The sequence below is a fragment of the Chiloscyllium plagiosum genome, chromosome 1 (genome assembly GCF_004010195.1).
Source record: "Chiloscyllium plagiosum isolate BGI_BamShark_2017 chromosome 1, ASM401019v2, whole genome shotgun sequence".
In the NCBI taxonomy this organism is placed as follows: domain Eukaryota; kingdom Metazoa; phylum Chordata; class Chondrichthyes; order Orectolobiformes; family Hemiscylliidae; genus Chiloscyllium; species Chiloscyllium plagiosum.
In genome coordinates, this window is record NC_057710.1 from 74,900,792 (window position 1) to 74,925,668 (window position 24,877).

The 24,877-nt window shown below is 40.4% G+C and overlaps 2 protein-coding genes across 5 annotated transcripts in view; both read left to right on the forward strand.

Moving 5' to 3' along the window:
• The window catches only part of ipo11 (importin 11), a 458,122-nt gene that overhangs the window by 327,414 nt on the left and 105,831 nt on the right, over positions 1-24,877 (forward strand). The gene's annotated exons all lie outside the window — the stretch shown is intronic.
• Positions 16,307-24,559, forward strand: LOC122549611 (leucine-rich repeat-containing protein 70-like). 2 transcript variants are annotated; one of them, XM_043689435.1, is made up of 2 exons: positions 16,307-16,454; positions 22,390-24,559. In XM_043689435.1, the coding sequence occupies exon 2, from the start codon at positions 22,416-22,418 to the stop codon at positions 24,237-24,239; it is 1,824 nt and encodes a 607-aa protein (XP_043545370.1). In that variant the 5' UTR covers positions 16,307-16,454; positions 22,390-22,415; the 3' UTR covers positions 24,240-24,559. The 2 variants fall into 2 exon arrangements, with proteins under 2 accessions (XP_043545370.1, XP_043545369.1); XM_043689434.1 differs by lacking the exon at positions 16,307-16,454 and adding an exon at positions 18,850-19,047.

Below are 24,877 nucleotides of genomic sequence, written 5' to 3' on the forward strand. Positions count from 1 at the left end.
GCAAGGACTGATCAGGGATAAAATATTTGAGAGAAAGTGAAGGCTGCAGATGCTGGAGATCAGAGCTGAAAATGTGTTGCTGGAAAAGCGCAGCAGGTCAGGCAGCATCCAAGGAACAGGAGAATCGACGTTTCGGGCATAAGCCCTTCTTCAGGATTATACTGATTAGGGATTAGGGATAGTCAACATGGCTTTATGCATAGGAAGTCATGCCTAACAAACTTGATTGAGTTTTTTGAAGAAGTAACAAAGAGGATTGAGGAGAGCAGAGCAGTGATTCCTCATGGTAGACTGGTTAGCAAGGTTAAAGCTAACCTTGGAATACAGGGAGAACTAGCTATTTGGATACAGAATCGGCTCGAAGGTAGAAGACAGAGGATGGGGGTGGAGGGTTTTTCAGACTGGAGGCTTGTGACTAGTGGTATGCCACAAGGATCGGTGCTGGGTCCACTGCATTTCATTATTTATATAAACCATTTGGATGGAAGCGTTAAAGGTATGATTAGTCAGTTTGCAGATGACACCAAAATTGGAGGTGTAGTGGACAACGAAGAAGGCTAGGAGAAAGTGAGTACTACTGAAGCTGGAGATCAGAGTCGAAGACTGTGGTGCTGGAAGAACACAGCTGGTCAGGCAGCATCCGAGTAGCAGAAGAATCGACGTTTCGAGCATAAGCTTTTCATCAGGAATGATGGGGTGGCCCAAGTGGGTTGAGAGATAAATGGGAGGGGGGGGGGGGGTGGAGAGACTGAGGGAAAAGTAGCTGAAAATGTGATAAACAGATGAATTTGGGGGTGAAGGTGATAGGTTGTAGAGGAAGATGGAGTGGATAGGTGAGAAGAAAGATGGACAGGTAGGACAGGTCAAGAGGGCGTTGCCGAGTTGGAAGGTTGGATCTGAGATAAGGTGGGGGGAGTGGGCCAGTGGGCAGAGGAGTAGCAGATGGAGTTTAATTTAGATAAATGTGAAGTGCTGCATTTTGGAAAGGCAAATCAGGGCAGGACTTATACACTTAATGGGAAGATCCTTGGGAACTGCAAGTTGATAGGTCCTTGAAAATGGAGTTGCAGATAGAGAGGATAATGAAGGTGGCGTTTGGCTATATTGGTCAGTGCATTGAGTTGGGAGATCATGTTGCGGCTGTACACGACATTTGTTAGGCCACTTTTGAAATACTGTGTTCAGTTCTCGTCTCCCTGCTAGGATGTTGTGAAACTTGAAAGGGTTCAGAAAAGATTTACAAGGATGTTTTTAGGGTTGGAAGGTTTGAGCTATAAGGTGAGGCTGAATAGATTGGGACTATTTTCCCTGGAATGTTGGAGGCTGAGGGGTGACCTTATGGGGGTTTATAAAATCATGAAGGGCATGGACAGGTTGAATAGCCAAGGTGTTTTCCCTGGGTTGAGGGAGTCCAAAATGAGAGGGCGTGGGTTTAAGGTGAGAGGAAAAAGATTTACAAGGGATCTGAGGGACAACTTTTTCGTGGTGCATGTATGTAATGAGCTGCCAGAGAAAGTGTTGGAGGATGGTATAATTACAATATTTAAAAGGCATTTGGATGGGTTTCTGAATAGGAAGGGTTTAGAAGGATATGGGCCAAATGCTAGCAAGTGAGACTAGATTAATTTTGGATATCTTGTCGGCATGGACGAGTTGGGCCAAAGAGTCTGTTTCTATGCTGTCCATCTTTTTGACTCTATGACTCTATATTCTTGATTTGTTAAAGACCAGTGAATGAATCTGGCTCCCATGTGGGCTATAGTTAACCTTGACATTGTGATAGCACTGTTACCTCTGAATCAGAAGTATAAGAATTCAAACCCTGGTTAAGAAACTTGAGCAGTTTACGCCAATATGTTAGTGCAGTATGTAAGGGAATATTATTTGTTGAAGGTCCTGTCTTTTGAGTGAGTTTGAAGGCCCCCTGACACTAATGATGGAGAAAGGAGTGATATCTTGCTTTGTGAAGATTGACTGCCACATCATCCATATACTGTATCAATAGTAACTGTGCTTAGGAAAGAAAACTTATTGTGAAATACTTGGGGGTGTTTTAACGTGCCTGAGTTCCACAAGTCAGTGCGCTTAAATATAAATCTTTAGAAAGGATATTCCTGCTATTGAGAGGGTGCAGTGGAAGTTTAACAGACTAATTCCTGGGTGGCAGGACTGTATTATGAGGAGAGGTTGAGTCAATTAGGATTATATTTATTTTAATTCAGAAGAATGGGAGGGAAGGGGGCGGATCTCATAGAAATGCATAAAATTATAACCGGATTAGACAGGGTATACACAGAAACGATGTTCCTGATGATGGAGGAGACCAGAACAAGGGTTCACAATCTAAGTTTACAGCATAGGCCATTTTGGACTGAGATGAGGCAAATGTTCTTCATACAGGTAATGGTGAATGTATGGAATTTATGACCTCAGAAAACAGTTGAGACCAAAATGTTGTATGATCTCAAGAAGCAGTTGGATGTAATGCTTTGGACTAAAGGGATCAAAGGATATGGGGAAAATCAGGAATAGACTTTAGAATTAGATGATCAGCCATCATCATAATGATTGAGTAGGCTTGAAGGGTTAAATGGCCTACTCCTGCTCCTATTTTCTGTGTTTGTATGTGTATGTATAAGCTTGACCTTCTTTACTTATTACTTGTCATGTCATAGAGTCATAGAGATGTACAGCATGGAAACAGACCCTTTGGTCCAACCCGTCCATGCTGACCAGATATCCCAACCCAATGTAGTCCCACCTGCCAGTGACCGGCCCATATCCCTCCAAACCCTTCCTATTCATATACCCATCCAAATGCCTCTTAAATGTTGCAATTGTACCAGCCTCCACCACATCCTCTGGCAGCTCATTCCATACATGTACTGCCCTCTGCGTGAAAAAGTTGCCCCATTGGTCTCTTTTATATCTTTCCCGCAACATCCTTGTAAATCTTTTCTGAACCCTTTCAAGTTTCACAACATCTTTCCACTAGGAAGGAGACCAGAATTGCATGCAATATTCCAACAGTGGCCTAACCAATGTCCTATACAGCCGCAACATGACCTCCCAACTCCTGTACTCAATACTCTGACCAATAAAGGAAAGCGTACCAAACACAGCCTTCTTCACTATCCTATCTACCTGCGACTCCACTTTCAAGGAGCTATGAACCTGCACTCCAAGGTCTCTTTGTTCAACAACACTACCCAGGATCTTAACATTAAGTGTATAAGTCCTGCTAAGATTTGCTTTCCCAAAATGCAGCACCTCGCATTTATCTGAATTAAACTCCATCTGCCACTCCACAGCCCATTGGCCCATCTGGTCCAGATCCTGTTGTAATCTGAGGTAACCCTCTTCGCTGTTCATTGCTTGTGTTTTTTTAAAATAAAACACTGTAAGACCGCAAATGGCAACACAAACTTCAAATGACCGAAGCACAGGTAGCAGTAAAGGTCAGTGGACACTAGTCTTGCAATGTATTGTGTCGTTTTGTTTTGAGTGAGACTCCATGATTTAAGAGCCTAGAGAGGTTGTGCAATAATTATGACTTGGTGCATCATTTAAAACCTCAGTTATTACTTGTTGATTAATGGTCAAAATTTCAAATCATCTTTACAATGAAAATAGTGGGTAATTAGTTTAAGTTCAAATCAAATCAGTGAATTCTATTTTCATCTAATCTGTGAAGACTGAAATAGTGACTCTGTGGCTGAGCAATTTATCTCTAATGGCAGCTTCTGGATTCTGCATTTAACTCCAGATGTACAAGTGGTAGAAATTGCAGTCAGTTTTATGCAGTCACACTACAGATCTGAGACAGCCACACCAGAAATACTATAAGACATCCAGGCCACTAATTCTCACATTCATTCAGACTAAACTTAAAGCTAAGGCATTTACTTATCGTGTTGTTTGTATTTTCTTGTAAGTTTATTCCTTGATGCCTTGATGGTTGAACCTATTTTCATTGACTGTCCAGTTACACGTGCATTGATGTTGTGCACTTAATGAATCAGCATATAAGCAGCATTTTTTTTTGCCATTTGTAAGGGATTCTTAACCACTGAGAGTAGTCTTGGAATTGCAAGTTGTAGCTGGTGCTCAAGCCTTCTAAATTTATACACTAAGTTCTGAATCATGCTTCAGTACAAATCATAATAGAACACATCTGTAGCCTCTATGACTGGCATGTTAATTACTAGTGTGGTTTTAAGCATACATTAATATGAAAATATAGCATGCCATGTCCAGAATACGTATTAATTATCAAGAATTTGACATTTGAGATGATAAGCTTTAGGTTAATTTTGGAATATAGTTGTTAAAATTCATCTAACCATTAGATTTTGATTTTTCTTTTTGTATTCACATTAGCAAGCTCTCTGCTTCAGTTGGCATTTGAGTTTTGATTGATATGTGCTGTTTTTATCAGTTCAATAATTTCAAACATTGACCTTTTGCCAAGGTGTACCATCTGGTACTTACTTGAAAATATCTGCTATTTTGGAATAAAACATCAACTCAATCAACAAAACCTACATGCAAATTTATTTAACCTAGCTCTAGCACCTGTTACATTAAATTAAAGAATGAGTTTTTTTTTATTCTGGTAACTTAAGTAATCTCTTGATTATTTCAGTGAAGTCTCTTAGGAATCAGCAATTAAATGTCACCATTCTGAAATAAAACGATATGGTTGACTATTTAGCTGTTCAGTAAAAATACTCTTATAATCATCATCTAATGAAAGGAAGATACAGATTAATTTATAATTTTGAGTATAATGTGATAGCAAGTCATCTAGTTGGTACATTGCAAACTTGAAAAGCGTAACTGCTTTTTGCCATATTAAATAAAGAGAATATTTTGTAAAACGACACATAAATTGTTCCAAGATGAAGCAATTTTCACCTTCTTGGGAAAAAAAATTGCAACACCAGTTCATTGTTGCCTGTCAGCATTGCCCACTCCCTTGGCGCAAAGAAATGTATGCATAGGTGGAAACTGATTAGTTAAAATGCAAGAATAAATTCCTTGCAAACCTGAATTAAACAAATACTTCAAGCTCAAGTAATCTTAGATTCAGGCCCAATTAGAACACTGTTTTTGTCCAATTAAAGAAATTTTAAAGTAAAATAATGTAAAAATTCCACTGATAGAGTTGGTCTTGAATGCTCGAGCTAGTTTTTTTTAAATTGCAGATTGATTTAGCTGAGATTGAACTAGTTTTATCCTGATATGGTTCCTAATTTGTTAATTTTAGCTCTGATTTTCTTATAACTTCGTCGCAACTGTTTACAGTTGAGTGGTTCACTAGGCCACTTCACAGAAGGCATTAAGATTCAAGCACTTAGTATGGGTGGGATGGCAATAGAGAGAGAGTCATGTGCAAGTAGCACCAGTTAGTGTTGATGGGCTCTCTTTCCAATTTATACAAATTAACTGTTTGTACTGTCACAGCAATCTAGAGGCTTTTACTGCTGTTTTTGGTGCGAGTGCAGAAATAATCAGATTTAATGCATTCAGTTTCACAATAGATCACAATGGAACTTGAACAAAATGTCCAGTGTCTATAATCATGGAGATATCACACTAGTATTTACCTTCCCTTTTTACCACATATAGGAATGTTCCTATATTGAACTGAAGTAATTTCATACTTCGTTTTCACTGCAGATTTAACATAAATTTTCTTTCCCATCTACCAAACTAAATTCAGTTTCATCCCTTGGAGTGCCGTCTTGCAATCAGCTTTATATTTCCAATATTCTTCCGTCTTGTTTTAAAATAAATGTTATCATTGCTCAGTCTCATTTTTTTCAATATTTTCACTGACCTACTCTGGCCTATTCTTCAGAAGCATGGATGGCATTTGTAATGCCCAAATGCAGCAAGACCTGGACAACACCTAGACTTGGGTTGGCAAATAGCAAGTAACATTCACAATGCCAGGCACTGAATAGCTCCAGTAAGAGACTATCTAACCCACTGTCCCTTGACAGTCAATGGTGTTACCATCATTTAATGCCCCACTTCCACTACCAGTATCCTGGGGCGGCTACCATTGACCAGAAGCTGATCTAGACTTGCTATATAAAAATTACTACTGCTACGAGAGCAGGTCAGAGGCTAGGAATCTTGCAGCTCGTAACTCACCTCCTGACTCCCCAAATTCTGTCCAGCATCTACGAGGCCCAAGTAAGGAGCGTAAAAGAATAATCCTGCAGGTCTGGATGATTCCAGTCCAAAAACACTAACGAAGATTCACATTATCCGGGACAAAGCAGCTCACGTGATTGGCACCACATCCACAAATATTCGCAACTTCCGTTATCAACACTCAGTAGCAGCAATGAGTGCATCTTGCAGATGGTATAGCAGCGACTCACCAAGGCTCCATTGGACAGCACCTTCCAAATCAATAACCATTATGTTCTGAAAGGATAAGAACAGCAGATATATGGGAATGCCACCATCTGCAGGACCCCCTTGAATTCACTAACCTGACCTGGAACTGTTGTGGTTCTGTTCGCCGCGCTAGGAATTTGTGTTACAGACGTTTCGTCCCCTGTCTAGGTGACATCCTCAGTGCTTGGGAGCCTCCTGTGAGGCGCTTCTGTGATCTTTCCTCCGGCATTTGTAGTGGTTTGAATCTGCCACTTCCGTTTGTCAGTTCCAGCTGTCCACTGCAGTGGTCGGTATATTGGGTCCAGGTCGATGTGCTTATTGATTGAATCTGTGGATGAGTGCCATGCCTCTAGGAATTCCCTGGCTGTTCTCTGTTTGGCTGGCCCTATAATAATAGTGTTGTCCCAGTCAAATTCATGTTGCTTGTCATCTATGTGTGTGGCTACTAAGGATAGCTGGTCGTGTCTTTTCGTGACTAGCCACGACACGACACGACCAGCTACCCTTAGTAGCCACACACACAGATGACAAGCAACATGAATTCGACTGGGACAACACTACTATTATAGGACCAGCCAAGCAGAGAACAGCCAGGGAATTCCTAGAGGCATGGCACTCATCCACAGATTCAATCAATAAGCACATCGACCTGGACCCAATATACCGACCACTGCAGCGGACAGCTGGAACTGACAACCGGAAGTGGCAGATTCAAACCACTACCAATGTCGGAGGAAAGATCACAGAAGCACTTCACAGGATGCTCCCAAGCACTGAGGATGTCACCTAGACAGGGGACGAAATGTCTGTAACACAAATTCCCAGCGCGGCGAACAGAACCACAACAACGAGCACCCGAGCTACAAATCCTCTCACAAACTTTGACCTGGAACTACTTCACTGTTCCGCCAGTTTTGCTGAGTCCGTACCCTGGAATTCTCTCCCTAATGACATTGTGGCTCTACTGAAACCAAATGGATTGTAACAGTTGAGGAACGCGGCTTACTGCCACCTTTTCCGGGGCAGCTAGCGATTAGCAATATGTGTTAGTAATGCTTGCACGACACCCACTAGTGGAACCTATACCCCATGAATTAATAATGCAGAAAAGTCCCTCCCAGAAAAACACAGAAGAGCCTCTCTGAGATACCATTTCCATTTCAATGTAAGTGATGACATCCTTTCATAATCTGGACCTTTTCTTGATCATTTTCTTCATTTGTGAATGAATATGCTTAATTTCCCTATCCTGGGGATAATCCTAGGAATCCTTTGATTTTGGTATCATTTAATTTGTACATCACTTAATTTTTGTATTGGTTATACATTCTACTTGGGCTCCTATTTCTTGGCTTCTAAAATCATCTCATTTGCAACAAAACAGTGTACTAAGTTGCATGGTCAGCCGAGATCATGTTGAAGAGGCTTGAGGGGCTGAATGGTTTATTTTTGTTCCTATTTCCTATATTTCTGTGCTTTTAATTAGTGGGGAGTTTGGTTTTCAGTACTGATTACTTTCACTTTGCTTCCTCTGAAAAGATTTGATTTTGAAATTCTTTCTTTTTTTGGTCAAGCATGTGATTTTATTATTTCTTAACTGTTGTCAACAAAGTCTTAGGCATTTGGGGCTGTACTGCATGGAAATGGACCCTTCGGTCCAACTCGTTCATGCTGACCGTGATGTGGAGGTGCTGGTGTCGGGCTAGGGTGGTCAAAGTTAAAAATCACAAGACACCTAGGTTATAGTCCGACAGGTTTATTTGAAAGTACAAGCTTTGGAGCACTGCTCCTTCATCAGGTAGCTAGTGGCATAGGATTATAGGACACAGAATTTATAGCAAAAGATCATAGTGTCATACATTGATGTAATATATTGAACAAACCTGGATTACTGTTAAGTCTTTCGCCTTTTAGAATGGGCTGCAGGTTTCAATTCATTAATATATAAATCCCAGAACTTCTTTCAAGTCACATTCCTGAGCACTGCCTCACCGCACTAGAGACCCGGGTTCGATTCCAGCCTCGAGCGACTGTCCGTGTGGAGTTTGCACATTCTCCCCGTGTCAGCGTGGGTTTCCTCCCACTGTCCAAAGATGTATAGGTTAGGTGAATTGGCCATACTAAATTGCCCATGGTACTCAGGAATGTGTAGGTTAGGTGCATTAGTCAGGAGTAAATGTAGAGTAATTGGGAATGGGTCTGGTTGGTGACTCTTCGGCGGGTCGATGTGGACTTGTTGGCCAGAAGAGCCTGTTTCCACACTGTCGGGATTCTAGGATAACTTAGAGGTTATATATAAAACAACAAGTAAGATCTCAACTCAGATAATGCATTAAAGGTAAGGTTAGAGTCTGTATGTATTCCAATCTTGAGTCAGACTGGTTCTATTTCCAAAGAGTGAGATAGAGTGAGCGTGTGATGGAGTATATGCCTGTGAGAGGGTGTTTGCATGGGTGAGAGTGTGGGGTGTGTGTGCCTGAGAGAGAGAGAATGTGTGTGTGTGTATGTATGTATGTATGTGTACAGTGCAGTGGGGTCACCTGTAGTATGACATGAACCCAAGGTCTCAGCTACCATCATCTGCTCGGCCGCTCTGCGTTGTTGCGTATCCCAAAGTCCACCTTGGCGGACAGTCACCCAAAGATCTGAGGCCGAATGTCCCTGACCGCTGAAGTGTTCCCTGTCTGGGAGTGAGCATCCCTGTCTGGCGGTTGTTGCGCAGTGTCCATTCATCCGTTGTCGTAGTGTCTGCTAAGTCTCGCCAATTTACCATGCCTCGGGGCATTCTTACCTGCAGAATATCAGATAGACTATGTTGGCTGAGTCACATGAGTACCTGCCACGTACACGGTGACCAAGATGCTGACCAGAAATTAATCTAGTTCCATTTGCCAGCATTTGGCCCATAACCCTCAACCTTTCTTATTCATATAACCATCCAGATGTCTTTTAAATGTTATAATTGTACTACCCTCACCACTACCTCGGGCTGATCATCCGTACATGTACGACCCTCCATGTGAAAATGTTGCCCATGAGGTCCCTTTTAAATCTTTCCCCCTCACCTTAAACGTATGCCCTTAAAATTCATGATTCCCCCACCCCGAGGAAAATAGCTTGGCTATTCACACTATCAATGCCCCTCATGATTTTATAAACCTCTATAAGGTTACTCCTCAGCCTCTGACACTCCAGAGAAAACAGCCCAAGCCTATTCAGCCTCTCCCTTTCACTCAAGCCCTCCAACCCTGGCAACATCCTTGCAAATCTTTACTGAACCCTTTTAACCTCTGAACTCCTATACTAAATGCACTGACCAATAAGACCGGAAGACCATAGGAGCAGAAATTAGGCCATTCGGCCCATCAAATCTGCTTTGCCATTTGATCATGACTGACCCCATTTTCCTTTTTTTCTGTTCGTAACCTGTGATCCTCTTGGCAACCAATAACTTATTTATCTCTGTTTTAAATATACTCAATGACCTGGCCTCCACAGTCTCGTGTGGCAATGAATTCCATAGATTCATCACTCTCTGGTGCAAGACGTTTCTTCTCATCTTCATTGTGGGCGGCACAGTGGCACAGTGGTTAGCACTGCTGCCTCACAGCGCCGGAGACCCGGGTTCAATTCCCGCCTCAGGCGACTAACTGTGTGGAGTTGCACATCCTCCCCGTGTCTGCATGGGTTTCCTCCAGCTGCTCCGGTTTCCTCCCACAATCACAAAGATGTGCAGGTCAGGTGAATTGGCCATGCTAAATTGCAAGTAGTGTTAGGTATGGGGTAAATGTAGGGGTATGGGTGGGTTGCGCTTCGGCGGGTCGGTGTGGACTTGTTGGGCCGAAGGGCCTGTTTCCACACTGTAATGTAATCTAATCTAAAGGGTCTTCCCTTTACTCTTAGCTGTGCCCTCGGATCCTTGTCTCTCTTACCAATGGAAAGATCTTCCCAATGTCCACTCTGTCCAGGCCATCCAGTATTCAGTAAGTTTCAGTTAGATTCCCCCTCATCCTTCTAAACACCATTAAGTATAGTACCAGAGTACTCAAACATTCCTCACATGTTAAGTCTTTCATTCCTCGGAACATTTTCATGAGCCTCCTCTGAACCCAGTCCAAGGCCAATATATCCTTCCTGAGTTATGGGGCCCTACTCGCAGTATTCTAAATGTTGTCGGACCAGAGCCTTCTAAAGCTTCAGAAGTACATTCCCTGTTTTTATATTCTAGTCCTCTCATGATGCATGTCAGCATTGTATTTGCCTTCCTAACTACCTACTCAACGTTGAAGTTTACCTGAAGAGAATCCTGGACTAGGACTCCCAAGTCCCTCTGCACTCCAGATTTCTGAATTTTCTCCCCATTTAGAAAATAGTCCATGCCTCTATTCTTCCTACCAAAGTGCATAGCCTCACACTTTCCCAGAGGGTATTCTACCTGCCATCTTTTTGCCCCCTCTCCTCACCTGTCCAAATCTTTCTGCAGCCTCCCTACCTCCTCAGTACTAACTGCCCCTCCACCTATCTTTGTGTCATCTGCAAACTTAGCCACAAGGCCCTCAGTTCCTTCATCCAGATTATTGATATATGAAGTGAAAAATTGTCCCAACACTGATCCTTCTGGGGCACCATAGACACTAGCTTCCATCTTGAGAGGACCCTTTTATCCCCACTCTTTGCCTTCTGGCAGACAGCCAATGGGACAAAGACAAGCATACAAATGCCTTCTTCATTATCCTGTCTACCTGCCATTCCACTTTCAAGGAACAATGGACCTGCACTCGAAGCTCTCTTTGTTCAGCAACACTCCCCAGGACCTTACCATTCACTGTATAAGTCCTGCCCTGATTGACATTTCCAAAAATGTGGCACTTCACATTTATCTGAATTAAACTCTGTCTGCCATGCCTTGGCCCAATGGCCCATCTGATCAAGGTCTCGTTGAACTCTGAGGTAACCTTCATTGTCCACTACACCAGCAATTTTGGTGTCATCTGCACACTTACTAACCATATCTCCTGTGTTCACATCCAAATCATTTATACAAACAATGAAAAGCAGTGGGCCCAACACAAATCCTTGTAATGCACTGCTGGTCACAGGCCTCCAGACTGAAAAGCAACTCCCCACCACCACCTTCTGTATCCTGCCTTTGAGTCAAATAGTTAGTTCGTCCTGTATTCCATGTGATTTAATCTTGCTAACCAGTCCACCATGCGGAACCTTGTTGAACACCTTACTGAAGTCCATATAGATCACATCTACCACTCTGCCCTCATCCATCCTCTTTGTTACTCTGTTACATCATTGTGATTAATCAATTTCATGTTGATAATGGACTGTGGTTTATGTTTTGTAAATTGAGCTTTCAACATTTTTTTAGTCTTGGACAATATGGGCAGCATGATGACACAGTGGTTAGCACTGCTGCCTCACAGCACCAGAGACCCGGGTTCAATTCCCCGCCTCAGGCAACTGTCTGTGTGGAGTTTGCACATTCTCCCTATGTCTGCGTGGGCTTCCTCTGGGTGCTCCGGTTTCCTCCCACACTCCAAAAATGTGCACGTAATGTGACTTGGCTATGCTAAATTGCCCATAGTGTTAGGTGAAGGGGTAAATGTAGGGGAATAGGTCTGGGTCGGTTGCTCTTCCGAGGGTTAGTGTGAAGTTGGGCCGAAGGGCCTGTTTCCACACTGTCAGTAATCTGGAATATTGTCTGGTTATCATCACTACTGTCATATTCAGCAATTTATTGTACAGTAAATATGTTTGGCTCTGAAACCACAGTTTTTGAAAGGATCATTTGCAAGCAGCATGGTAGCCTTTGAATTTGCTCTAATATGGCGACAAATTGTAGTGCCATCAGTCTGTGATCTTGAATGCAGCTTTGAATTTAGGACTCTTTCTGATGACAGGAAATTATTAAGTCAATCATTACTCTCCAGGCATCCGTCATGAGTCTTTGATATCAATCAGTCAGGTACCACTTGAGGTAGTCCACATCTGCTCTGCTTCCTCTGACTTTGGTATCATTTAATTTATACGTCACTTAACTTTTGTATTGTTCACAAATTCTACTTGGGCTCCAGTAGATTTCAGTGGCTTCTAAAATCATTCATTTGCCACATTGAAACTTGCTTTGGAACAAAGAATGTTCTGAAGGGTTTGATGCAGCAAATGTTGAATAGATCTCTCCATCCCAGGAATATCGAAATATAGCACCTGTTCAAGAATAAGTGGACTCTCATTTAAAACAGAGACACAAAGGAATTGTGTTTTTGAAGATTGTGAATGCCTGGACTTCGCCGCCGCAGTGAGTTATGAAGACTTGATGACTGAAAACATTTAAAGAGGAAGTAGGTAAATTTTTTGAAATGTCAAAGAGAGCAATGATGAGATGGTGCGAAACAGTAGTTGAGACCTGGTAAGGATCATATTAGCAAGAAAGAGGTATGAGATGTTTTAGCAGGTTTCAAGGTATATAAACACGAGGGCCTGATGAGACGTATCCCAAACTGCACCCCGACAGGTGGGGAATCGTATTGGAAAATTTCCTGAGGGACAAGATTGATCAACATTTAGAAATGCAGGGATTGATCAAAGATAGTCAGCACGGATGTTTTGGAGGGAGATTCTGTCTGATTAATTTAATTGAGTTTTTTGAAGAGGTGAGTAAATATATTGTGAGGGTAGTGCAGTTGAGGTGGTTTACATGAATTCAAGTAAGGCTTTTGACAAGATCCCACATGGAAGGCTGGTCCTAAGAGGTAAGAGTCCATGAGATCCAAAATTGGATTACAAATAGAGGGCAAAGGGTCATGGTGGATGAATATTTTTGTAATTGGAAGCCTGTGACAGTGAAGTATCACAAGGATCAGTGCTGGGACCCTTGCTGGTTGTTACATACGTTAATGACTTGAATGTGAATGTAGAAGGTATAATTCGTAAATTTTTAAATGGAATGAAAATAGGTGGTATTGATAATGAGGAGAATGGTCTCAGGTTACAGTCTGATATTGGTCAGCTGTAAATTGGCCATATGGCATTTAATCCTGATAAATATGAGGTCATGCATTTTGGAAGGTCCAGTAAGGGAAAAGATATACACAATAATGGTAGGTCCCCATGGAGTGCTGAGGAATAAAGTGACCTTGATGTACAAGTCCTTAGGTCCCTGAAGGTGTCAATGCAGGTGGACAGTGGTGAAGTAGGTATTTGAGATGGTTGCCCTTGGGATGACTGGGCTAGAATATAGGAGTAAGGAAGTCTTGTTTCAACTTTATAAAGCATTGGTTAGGCCACAAATGGAACACTGTGCGCAGTGGAGGGACGAGATTGCAATGGCACGGGTACAAAGGGTGTTGCCTGGAATGAAAAGCATTGGATAGGCTGGGTTTGCTTTGGGGATCTGAGGAAAACATTTTCACCCAAGCGGTCGTGGAAATATAGAATGTGCTGCCCAAGAGACTGGCGGAGGCTCATGCTCTTGCAACCTTCAGTAATCTGGACGAGCACTTAAGATGACAAGGTTTGGAAGGCAATGGAGCAATTGCAGACAAATGGGATTAGTCTAGTTTGGTGTTTCTTGGTCGGATTAGTGTGGTGCATTCAAGGGCCTGTTTCTATGCTGTATAAGACTCTTTATAATCTTTATAATCTTATGGCATGATGAGACAATGGGGCTCTTGCAATACAGTGGAAATGACCTACCTTTGCAACAGAAGGCCCAGGTTCGAGCCCCACCTACTCCAGAGGTATATCAAAGCACATTTAAATATGTTGTATAAAAATATCTAGGATGGTAGTGCAGGCTTGAGGGGACAAGTGGCCTATTCCTGCTCCTAGTTCCTATGTACATGGTTTTGATTTGTGGTAATTTGTAAATATTGCCAAACCTCCTCATTTTCAATATGTTTTACTTTGAAAATGCAATCCTTTGAACATGTCCAGAACCAACTTTAAGCTCAAACTTTAAAGTGTTGTGATACAATCCCCATTTTCAAACTACAAATGCTTATTGAACGCCAGAAGATTTGGATTTGTTTTGCTCTTTGAATTTCAAAAACACAAGTAATTGCTGCTATTCATATGAGGATGCCTTTTATTGTTTTTGAATTCTGATTTTCCATAATACTATTTCTTTTAATCATCAATTTTAATTTTTACACAATACTTTGATGCTATAGAGGTTTTTTATTTTTCTTTAGATGCCATGTGGAGGTGGATAGAATTACTTTTCCTTGTTACCTACTTGTTCCTGTTGGTACATGAATTACATGAGCTTGTAACTGGGTCACTGAATATTTTCATGCAAATTATTTGGTGTAATCTGAAGGTTAGTAGAGGATGTGCAAAACCACAGGTGCCTTGGAAAAGATGAAAAAGTTGTATATTTGCACATTTATTGTTTGTCATGATCAGCCGATGTTTGAAGTATGTCTTTATTTTTTTTGTGGAACAATGATGTGCAGAGGGACGTTATATTCCTGTGTCACTCTGAAGTAATAAAGTGGACTGTTCTTGAATAAACATACATTGAAAACATTCCCTGTATGTGTGTAGAACAACTAGTACTTATGGTTTTTCAGTCTATGGTCAGTAAGTAAATGCAGGTTTGGAAGCATTGCAAGTGACTTGAAATGGATTTTTATCTGTTAGTACATTGCCGTCTCTTATTGTCTTCTATTACTGCTGAATTACTTACTCCTGTTTATTGCACTTACCTTCCCCACTCTTAGGTTCTCACACATCCTTCCTTTGTCGCAAAAGATATGATGTAAACTCCCAAACTGTGTCAGTATAATTTTCTAACTGGCTGCCTAAACATCTGCAGAAACAATTTGCCCTATTTCTAATTTTTATGCCTGTTTCTCAAGAGTATATACCCCTTGCAACATTTTCGTAGCTTTTTTGAGATTGGAAATTTGCAATGTACAGAAAGAAGAAAGGCCATTTATATGGTGACGCAGCATGTTCTGAGAATATCCAACTTTACAACCAGTACTTTGAGAGAGAAATCCAGTAGACATTTGACATGCTAAGTCCCATCAATGGCAAATGAGTGGTCAAGTTTTAAAAGTCAGCCATTTCTGTGTATGCTGTGGGCCAGAATAGTAGCTTCGAGGAGAAAGTGAGGACTGCAGATCCTGAAGAAGGGCTTATGCCCGAAACGTCGATTCTCCTGCTCCTTGGATGCTGCCTGACCTGCTGCGCTTTTCCAGCAACACATTTTCAGCCAGAATAGTCGCATCAAGTAAGTCTTTTTTGACTATCAGTTGCTGGCTGGGTCAGAATTTGTTGTCCATTGTCCTTGAGAAAGTGGTAGTGAGCCAGCACTTTGAACAATTGCATGTACAGTGAACATTCAGGGCTGTTAGGAAGTGAGCTGCAGGTGGTGGATCACGGACTGTGAAGGAACGGTGTAGTTTTAGGTCTGGTGGTGCAAGGCTTGGAGGGGAACTTGCTAGGGTTCTCATTCATCTGCTCACTTTCTCTTTCCAGATGATAAAGATCATAGATTAAGTTGTTGCTGTATAGTTAATGAGTTGCTGCATATATGATTACATATGGTAAATACTGCTGCCAGTCTGCATTGCTGGTGGAGAGAACGAATGTTGAATGCTGTAGTCCTGGTGACTATTCATTGGATTGCCTTCACCAAGCTAGTGAGCATAGAAAATAGGAATCAGTGTAGGCCATTCAGTTCATAAAGCCTGTTCTGCTATTCAGTACGATCATGGCTGATAATCTGTCTCAATGTCATACTCTCGCTCTTCCACCTCAGAAGACACTTTTTGTAATGTTGACCATATTCAGATTTATTGAAATCACACTCAGTGAAATTGAAGAGTATTTATATGCCTGATTTGTGCTTTGTAGATGATTGACAGTCTTTAGGGGGACAGAAAGTGAATTACTTGCTGCTACGTTCCCATGCACTGACTTAATCTTGCTGCCGTCGGCTGAAGCCATCCTCACTGGAACGTCGAAGGCTGAGCGGTCATCTTGTAGAGGTTCATAAAATCATGAGGGGCATGAATAAGGTAAATAGACAAGGTCTTTCCCCTGGCATGAGGGAGTCTAGAACTAAAGGGCATAGGTTCAGGGTGAGAGGGGAAAGATTTAAAAGGGACCTAAAGGGCACCCTTTACACACAGAGGGTGGTGAGTGTATGGAATGAACTGCTAGAGGACGTGGCGGAGGCTGGTACAATTACAACATTTAAAAGGCATCTGGATGCGTATATGAATAGGAAGGGTTGGAGGAGTATGTGCCAAGTACTGGCAAATAGGACTAAATTAATGACAACCACCATAAGAATATTAAAACATCTCAATAATATTTGAAAGATTGGCGAAGATGTCTAAGAATAAGGAATGTTTTGCACTTGGGTCACACAAGTGGGGCAATCCTAGGGCAACAAGCAAACCTGCTGAAAAGCAACAGGGAAGCCGTGTTATAGGAAAATTGCGTGTTAGAGACAGTGCTTAAAGTGTTGGCCATATAATCTTGCTTTAGAAACAGTCCCCAATTTGTGAATTTGTCAATCACAAATTTGTGTTAATGAAAGGTGCATTAAAGTAGAGGCTTTCAAGATGATTGGTGACCAAATAGGTGGTAATATATATTTGAGCTGAAAAATGTGTTGTTGGAAAAGCGCAGCAGGTCAGGCAGCATCAAAGGAGCAGGAGAATCAACGTTTTGGGCATAAGCCCTTCTGAAGAAGGCTTATGGCCAAAACGTCAATTCTCCTGCTCCTTGGATGCTGCCTGACCTGCTACGCTTTTCCAGCAACACATTTTTCAGCTCTGATCTCCAGCATCAGCAGTCCTCACTTTCTCCTAGGTAATATACATTTACTGAGTACCAAAGGTCACAAATCTAAAATCATTGGAAAATGATCCAAAGAAGAGGTGAGGAGGTGTATTTTTCTCTCAGCATTGTCAGGATCTGAAATACTGAACTATTTAGCTGAAAAGGTAAAGTTAAATGATTTGTGGATAATTTTAATTGGGAATTGCACAAGAACTTGAAGATAAGGGATTCACAGTGCTTTAGGGAAAATGGGAATATGGGATTCAGCACCATTACTCTTACAGAGGTCCAGAATAAGCATGATTGTCTGACTGGCTTCCTCTGTGCTGTAAATTTCCATGATTTCATAAATAAAACAGATCATTTACAAAATTTGTAGCTTCCCTATTGCTTTTCTGCAGATATGCTTGTTGCCCTGGGATTGCCCCACTTGTGTGACCCAAGCGCAAAACATTCCTTATTCTTAGACATCCTCACCAGTCTTCTAGATATTATTGAGATGTTTTAATATTCTTAAAAATTCTCCTAACATCCTGGAGGTTGCCATTGACTAGAAATTGACCTGAACTGGCCATATGAACTAGCTGGCTACAAGAGTAGTTCAGAGGAGGAATAATTCACCTCCTGACTCCCCAAAGACCATCCACTGTCTGCAAGGTACATGTCGAGAGTATAATGGAATATTGCCTGAATGAGTGCAATATTACAGAAGCTTGAAACTATTCAGAGCAAAGCAGCCCACTTAATTGGCCCCAGATTCACAAACATTCTCTCATTCCACCACCGATGCTCGGCAGCAGCAGTACAAGATACACTGCAGAGATTCACCAAAGTTCTTTGACAACACCACCCAATGGTACACTTAGTCTAGCAGGACAATGTCAGCACTACATGGGAACACCACAATCAGCCAGTTCCCTTCCATGCCACACTCAATCCTGATTTGGAAGTATATCGCCATTCCCTCAATGTTACAGAGGCAAAATTCTAAAGCTCCCTACCTGAGGCATTGCGAGTGTACCGATGTCAAATGAACGCAGACAGAAAAGGAACATATTTGAAGAAAATGCAAATATATGGTTTATTAATCAGACAGTGCTGGTCCAGGATACCTTTAAGATTAAAATATAGGTGCAAATTGACTTGAGGGAAAAGTGTAGTGGAAGGGTAAATAGATATTGCAGAAAAGAAACTGCAAAGCTCATTGCAAAGAGCTAAATCTTGGATTTAGACAGTACCTGTCAAGAATAATTGTAATACTTTACAAATTTAAGACCATTAACCTTAATGTGTACTGTAATGTAAGCTGTAATGTCACCTATATAATTTTGGAGGCATTGAAAGTTATATTGTGGTTCATTGCGTTGGTATGGCGAAGCAAGGGTGTTATCACAGACATTGAGGGAAGTCTTATAATGAGTTGTAAGTTATTGAGTTCTGGGTGACAGACAATTGTTGATTACAGGCAAAATTTATTTCTAATTAACTGAAATTAATCCATAAACAACTACATTACTAAAATTGCTTTGCCAGAAGCAATCCACAATGAACAATGAAACTTTGCCCAGTTTCACCATTTCCTGTTTTCATGGAAACATACTTTGTCAAACCACTATGGAGAAACATTACGAATAGTCAGTTCCTGCCTCACTGTGGATACACACCAAAGGGATGTGTACATTTCCTGAAGTTGACATTTTCCACTCCCATCCTGCAAGTAAAATCTTTTGTTCGTTAACCAAAGTCTGTTTTTTGAAATATGTGCATGCTTATTATCTCAACATTTTATGATTACGGAGCAGTTATGTTCTGTTCATCCAGGTGAGGATATGGGTTTGATTTTGCTCGATCTGTTTTGAAATTCATAATTTAATTGCATGAATCAAAGCGATTTGAATTTTTTTAACCAATGAAATATTACTCCACGAAATATATATTTGGTAGCATGGTAATAAAGCACTATACGAGAGGCTTGACATTGGCCTTGAAAGTTATCCAACTTCTTAATGAATGGTTAAAAATGCAGGGCTGTAATAGGGTCTCTAAAGTTGACCCTGGCCCTTAACTTAGTGGGAATTTGATCACCATTTTTGCTCAGCCTGTATTCAGAGGTTTGTGTGGGAAGTCTTGCCATTCTGCTTTAAAGAAGGAAGGGACAAATAATACTAATGAAAAATTTGCAGCAACAGGAAAAGAGTTTTTAAAAAAAAACTGGGAAGAAATACTGTGCACTTCACATATGATTTGTTGCTATAAAACAAAATTTTAACAAATCATTTTAAAAATATCGCTACATTTTTAGTATAACTTTTTAATGCTGCAGAATGAGCCATTCCATCCAGCAGAATTTTGATTTTAACTACCACCTTTACTTTTTAAAATACTCCGAGTTCTAAAAATTGAAGATATTTTCAAAGTAATTTTCTAATTCTTTAATGTTAAAGAGTGAAAGTACAATTAACTGGATAGATTTATAGAATGTTTTTATCTTCGAATAAACTATAATAATTGAAATCCTGTTCTGAAATCAGTGCAAAAGTTATTATTAGAACAGATTAAATTTTGTTCTTTGGTCTGTTTGTAGAGTGTAGTTGTGCTCAACAGAGCTACAATATGGCTGCTTGCCTGCAAAGAGTTCATGAATTGTCAGTAATATTAAAGAAAATGTTTACAATGGCTAATCTTTCAACAAAAATAGAACTTTATTTCTGTCAATCAAGCTATTGATTGGCTCACAAACCTACGTTCTCAGACTAATGTGACCATTTACTCATTAAGTCAGTTGTTTTGGGGATCAAATTATTTTTAAGTTTTAATGGCATAATCCCCACTGTTGAGAACATGGGTCACATGTTGCATTGTTATTTTGCCATTCATAAATCATCACAGTTCAGAAAATACGAAAATATTTAAGACAAGAATATATTGGAAATATATTTAAAATCGATCACCAGATCACTAAATCTACAAAAACTTGTACTTTTTTTTTACAAAAGGACAGATCTCTGAATTTCTGAACAGAGATTCTATTCAGGCCTCCTTCCGGAAGCCAGACTTCCATTCTGACAGTTCTTTTGTCGTGCAAAGCTATCAGATGAAGGGAAGCTGAGTGGCTCCTTTATACAGCAGTCAGCTGCTGTATTTTGACATGCAGAAGTCCTGAAATCCAATTTCACAACTATTGCCAAAGTGCAAGTAGAGAGGCAAAGTAGGACGTTAGGGTGCTGAAAGTGTAGGGTGTCAGGTGCATAGTGTGCCAGGTAAGTGATGATGTCGGGGTAGACATCAGATGATTATGCTGCAAGGTAAGTAGAATGTCACGTAGTTAGGGTGCAAGGGGTAGATGAATAGGAGATAGGGTGCCAGGTAATAGGGTACCAACTGGAAGCAGGCTGGGAGATAGTTGTTAGTTGGATTTGAACCAGTGGAGGGGAAAGTAAAGGATAGGGATGGGACAGATCACAAAATAATTTGAATTTTTTGATTAAATTGGAGACTTTCAGAAGATTCCAAGTGTAGAGGATTTCCCCAGCTGAATCTTCAATTTCCAGGGCAGTTATTTTGGAGTATACAGTGCTGGGGATTCCACAGGGTTGCCATGTGCAAATCTGATTTACACTGAAATGGCAACCGTCTGGCCGTTGGAAACTTCAACCCAATATCTTTTTCAGTAAATTCAAAAGCAATGCACTGATGAAATCCATTGTTATCACCTTGAAGTTATACCTGTTTTGCTACTTCGGAATAAAATTTATCCTTATAGTTTAGAAAAATATTCTGACATTCTTTTGTATAGTTTTTTTTTAGAAAAATCTTGCATGAATAGCTGAATAGGTCAAAAGTATTGGAAAACAGTTACGATTCTCCAGCTGTTCAGCATTCTAAACTGGGAAGAGTTCCATGATTTTTGTTTTAGTCTTGTGTCATTAATAAATTTCAAGTAAGCCAATTCATTGACCTTAGAATTCTACGTTATTGGGTGGGGGGGGAGGGAAGAAGAGTTAGAAGAACAGCCTAAAGTTCCTTCAACTCATGCTATCCATTGAACTCTGCTGCAAGTTTGCTTGTGTGGAGTACTGAAGCATAAAGTCTTTCTACTGGCAGGAGGATCTGTAGTAAAATGACATAGATTAGCAAAAGAACTGCAGGGAAGAGAAGTTATTTAGGATCCAGAATGGCATTGCTTCAAAGGTGGTGAACACATTCAATAGTAAATTCCAAAGGCGACTTGAATATATACACTAAAAGTAATCATCTTTAGGTCTGTAAGGAAAACTTAAAAAGGAACACTTTTCACAGTGGCAAGGTGTTCCACGGTGCTATCAGCTGAAAATTATTTTTGAGATATAATATTTATTGTAATGTAGAACAGCAACAGGGGAGCTGGATGGTCTTCAATGCTGTATTATGGATCAGCACTTAATTGCAACAACTCCGTAGTGTAGACTTTGATTGTTTGGCAAATGGGGGAATGTTAGACCCAGTGTCCTGATCATACTTATCCCTTCCCAGAGAGATTCCGGTCATTATCAGATTGGTGTTTCATGCAACGTTCTAACAGGCGACTGTGATCTTTTTGTTTATTCTTTAATGAGATGTTGGCTTGCTAGACCATTTCAGAAAGTATTAAAGAGTCAGTAAATCACTGTGGGCCTGGATTCACATTTAGGCCAAGCCAGGTAAGAATGGCAGATTTCCTTTCCTAAAGCACATTAGTGAACCGGATGAGATTTTACAACAATTGACAACAGTTTCCTGGCCACTGTTAGATTAGCGTCCATAAATTGTGTAATGACTACACTTAAACATTTAATTGGCTGCCAATTACTTTGCTATATCGAGGGCTGAAGGGCCTGTACTGCGCTGTTATGTTCTATGCCCTGTGGTTGTAAAAGGTGCAATATAAAGAAACTGGCACCAGAACAAGAAAAATAATTCCTTGAGGGTATGCATTTAGTAATGTTGGGTGGTCCAGAGATGTTTGAGAGGAGTTTTCAATTGAGAATTACTGCGTTAATTGGTTCAATCTGAAAAGAGTAAAATAAGGGATTTGAAAAGTTTTCAAATGTAAAGTGCACATAGTTTTTTCATGAAATAAAATTGAAACTAAATTAGGTCAACCGCTGGTAATATATTCTGTCTTTTTACATGTTGAAACAATAGGCTATAAAGGACAAGACCTCAAGAAAATGTACGGATTTTACAACATCAACAAATGCTGTGTACCAGTTGTCAAGCTGCTGGTTGGCATTCTTCTTCTGATGCCTCAAGGCCTTTCACTGGTTTGTCCTTCTGTTTGTCAGCGTTGTTCAAGGACTCTAGTTCAGTGCTGCAACTTAGGTTTCACATCAGTTCCTCGGAATTTTGCAAAGACCACTTCAGTTATTTACCTTAGCAGGAATAACATTTCTAATGTAACGCCTGAGGATTTAGAAGGATTTAACAGACTGTCATCACTTTTCCTTGATAACAGCGGTCTCGTTGATATACATCCTCAAGCTTTTATTAGTCTCACAAATTTGTATTACTTGTATTTGAATAATAACCAGATACAGTATATCAAGCAAGGGATATTTGGAAGCCTTTCAAAACTTCGATACTTATACCTACAACACAATCACATTCTTTCTATTCCAAGAAGATTATTTTCTGATTTGACTGCCCTTCGATACTTACAACTTGAAGGAAACTCCCTTCGTGTGCTCAGCAATGGAATGTTCATTGGTTTAATGAGTCTTCATACACTGCATCTTGCTAACAACAGAATTTCCTGGGTATCTAATTCCTCATTTAATCAGCTTGCACGACTGGAGTTTCTCAATCTACAGAGCAACTACTTAACATGGATCCCGTCAAATACTTTCATTCAGCTTAAGATCCTTAAAAGCCTTATCTTATCCAATAATCCAATAAAGTTGATCCATACTAATTCATTTAATGGATTAGGAAGTCTCAAATATCTTTACCTTGGTAATTCCAAAATAAAATCCATAGCAAAAGATGGCTTTACTGCAATGAAGAGCTTAATACACTTAACACTAAGTAACAATAGCATAATTCGCATTAATTCTGATGCTTTTAAAATATTGCATCTTGGGTATTTGAGGCTTGACCATAATAATATATCATTTATTGAGCCTGATGCATTTGAAGGAATGGCAACAACTTTGAAAATTCTGCACTTGGCCAATAATCGTCTTGCAAATTTGCTTCCTGAGGTTCTGAGACCATTGGTCTCGCTAAATCGTTTAGTAATAAATGACAATCCCTGGGAGTGCAACTGTAACTTGCTCAGTTTGCATAGATGGCTCTTGTCATCCTCTTTGAGGTTAAATATTCGTTGTCACAGTCCATCCCAGCTGCGTGGTAAATCCTTGCATTATGTCAGTGTAAATGAAGTTAGTGGATGTAATAACAGTTTAGTATCTTTGGGATTAGATATTGAAAAGAGATCTCCAACTACTAGCAGACTGTTAACCTCAATAAAAACAGATACCTCAAATGTTCATTTCAAGTCGGAACGCAGTTCTGTAACAGTGCAAGATTTTAGAGATGCAGTATTTGTCACAGAAGGCACACAGCAGTACACAAGCATGCTACCAGGGCAACTATCTGTGGCAAATGAATCTGTAAATTTAACTACATTTGCAGCTTCTGATATGGCATCGATTTCAATCAAACCTTTGTTCATCTGTGAACAAAATTTAGAAAAGTTGAACCAAGCCTTTGACATACTCTTGGTCTTTTTCATCTTGGCCTGTGCAGCAGTTTTATTCCTGATATATAAAGTTCAACAGCTGCATAAGAAACTCAAGGATACTGAGGCAGAAGGAGACAATGTCCTAGAGTATTACGGTGTGTATCCATATGCAAGGTATTATGTGACAGACTCAGTCCAGGTTATACCTCCCGAACCTGTGACAAATCCAGATGTGGACCAGACCAGTATCCTAAAGATAGCAGACCCTACTGAACAAGCTGAAGTTATTCTCTTTGAGCACTCAGTTTTATGATTATGTTCATATCTACAATGTACACTGAATAGAAAGTTATCATTTATAGGCAATAGATTTTGATTTTGATCAGTTAATTAGAGTTTAAACTGTGTATGTATAATTTGTCATCCTACAAGAAACCCCCGTGCAGAACAATCTGTTAATAAAATACATATTTTTATGCAAGTCTACCAGCAAAACGTCACCAAGTTTTTTTTTCTGAAGCATCGAAACATACCCTGGGGTCCAACTGGTCTATGTGGACCAGGTATCCTAAATTAATCTAGTCCCATTTGCTAGCATTTGGCCCATATCCCTCTAAACTCTTCCTATTCATGTACCCATCCAGAAGTATTTGTATCAGTCTCCACCACTTCCTCTGGCATCACTCTTTCTGTGAAAAAGTTGTTTCTTACATCCCTTTTAAATCTTTCCCCTCTCACCTTAAACCTGTGCCCTGTAGTTTTGGACTCCTGTGCCCTGGGAAAAAGGCCTTAACTATTCACCCTATCCATGCCCTTCATGACTTTATAAATCTCTTCTAGGTCGCCCCTCAGCCTTTGTGCTCCAGGGAAAATAGCCCTAGTCTCTCCTTATAAAACCCTCCAACCCTGGCAATATTCTTGTAAGTCTTTTCTGAACCCTTTCAAGTTTCA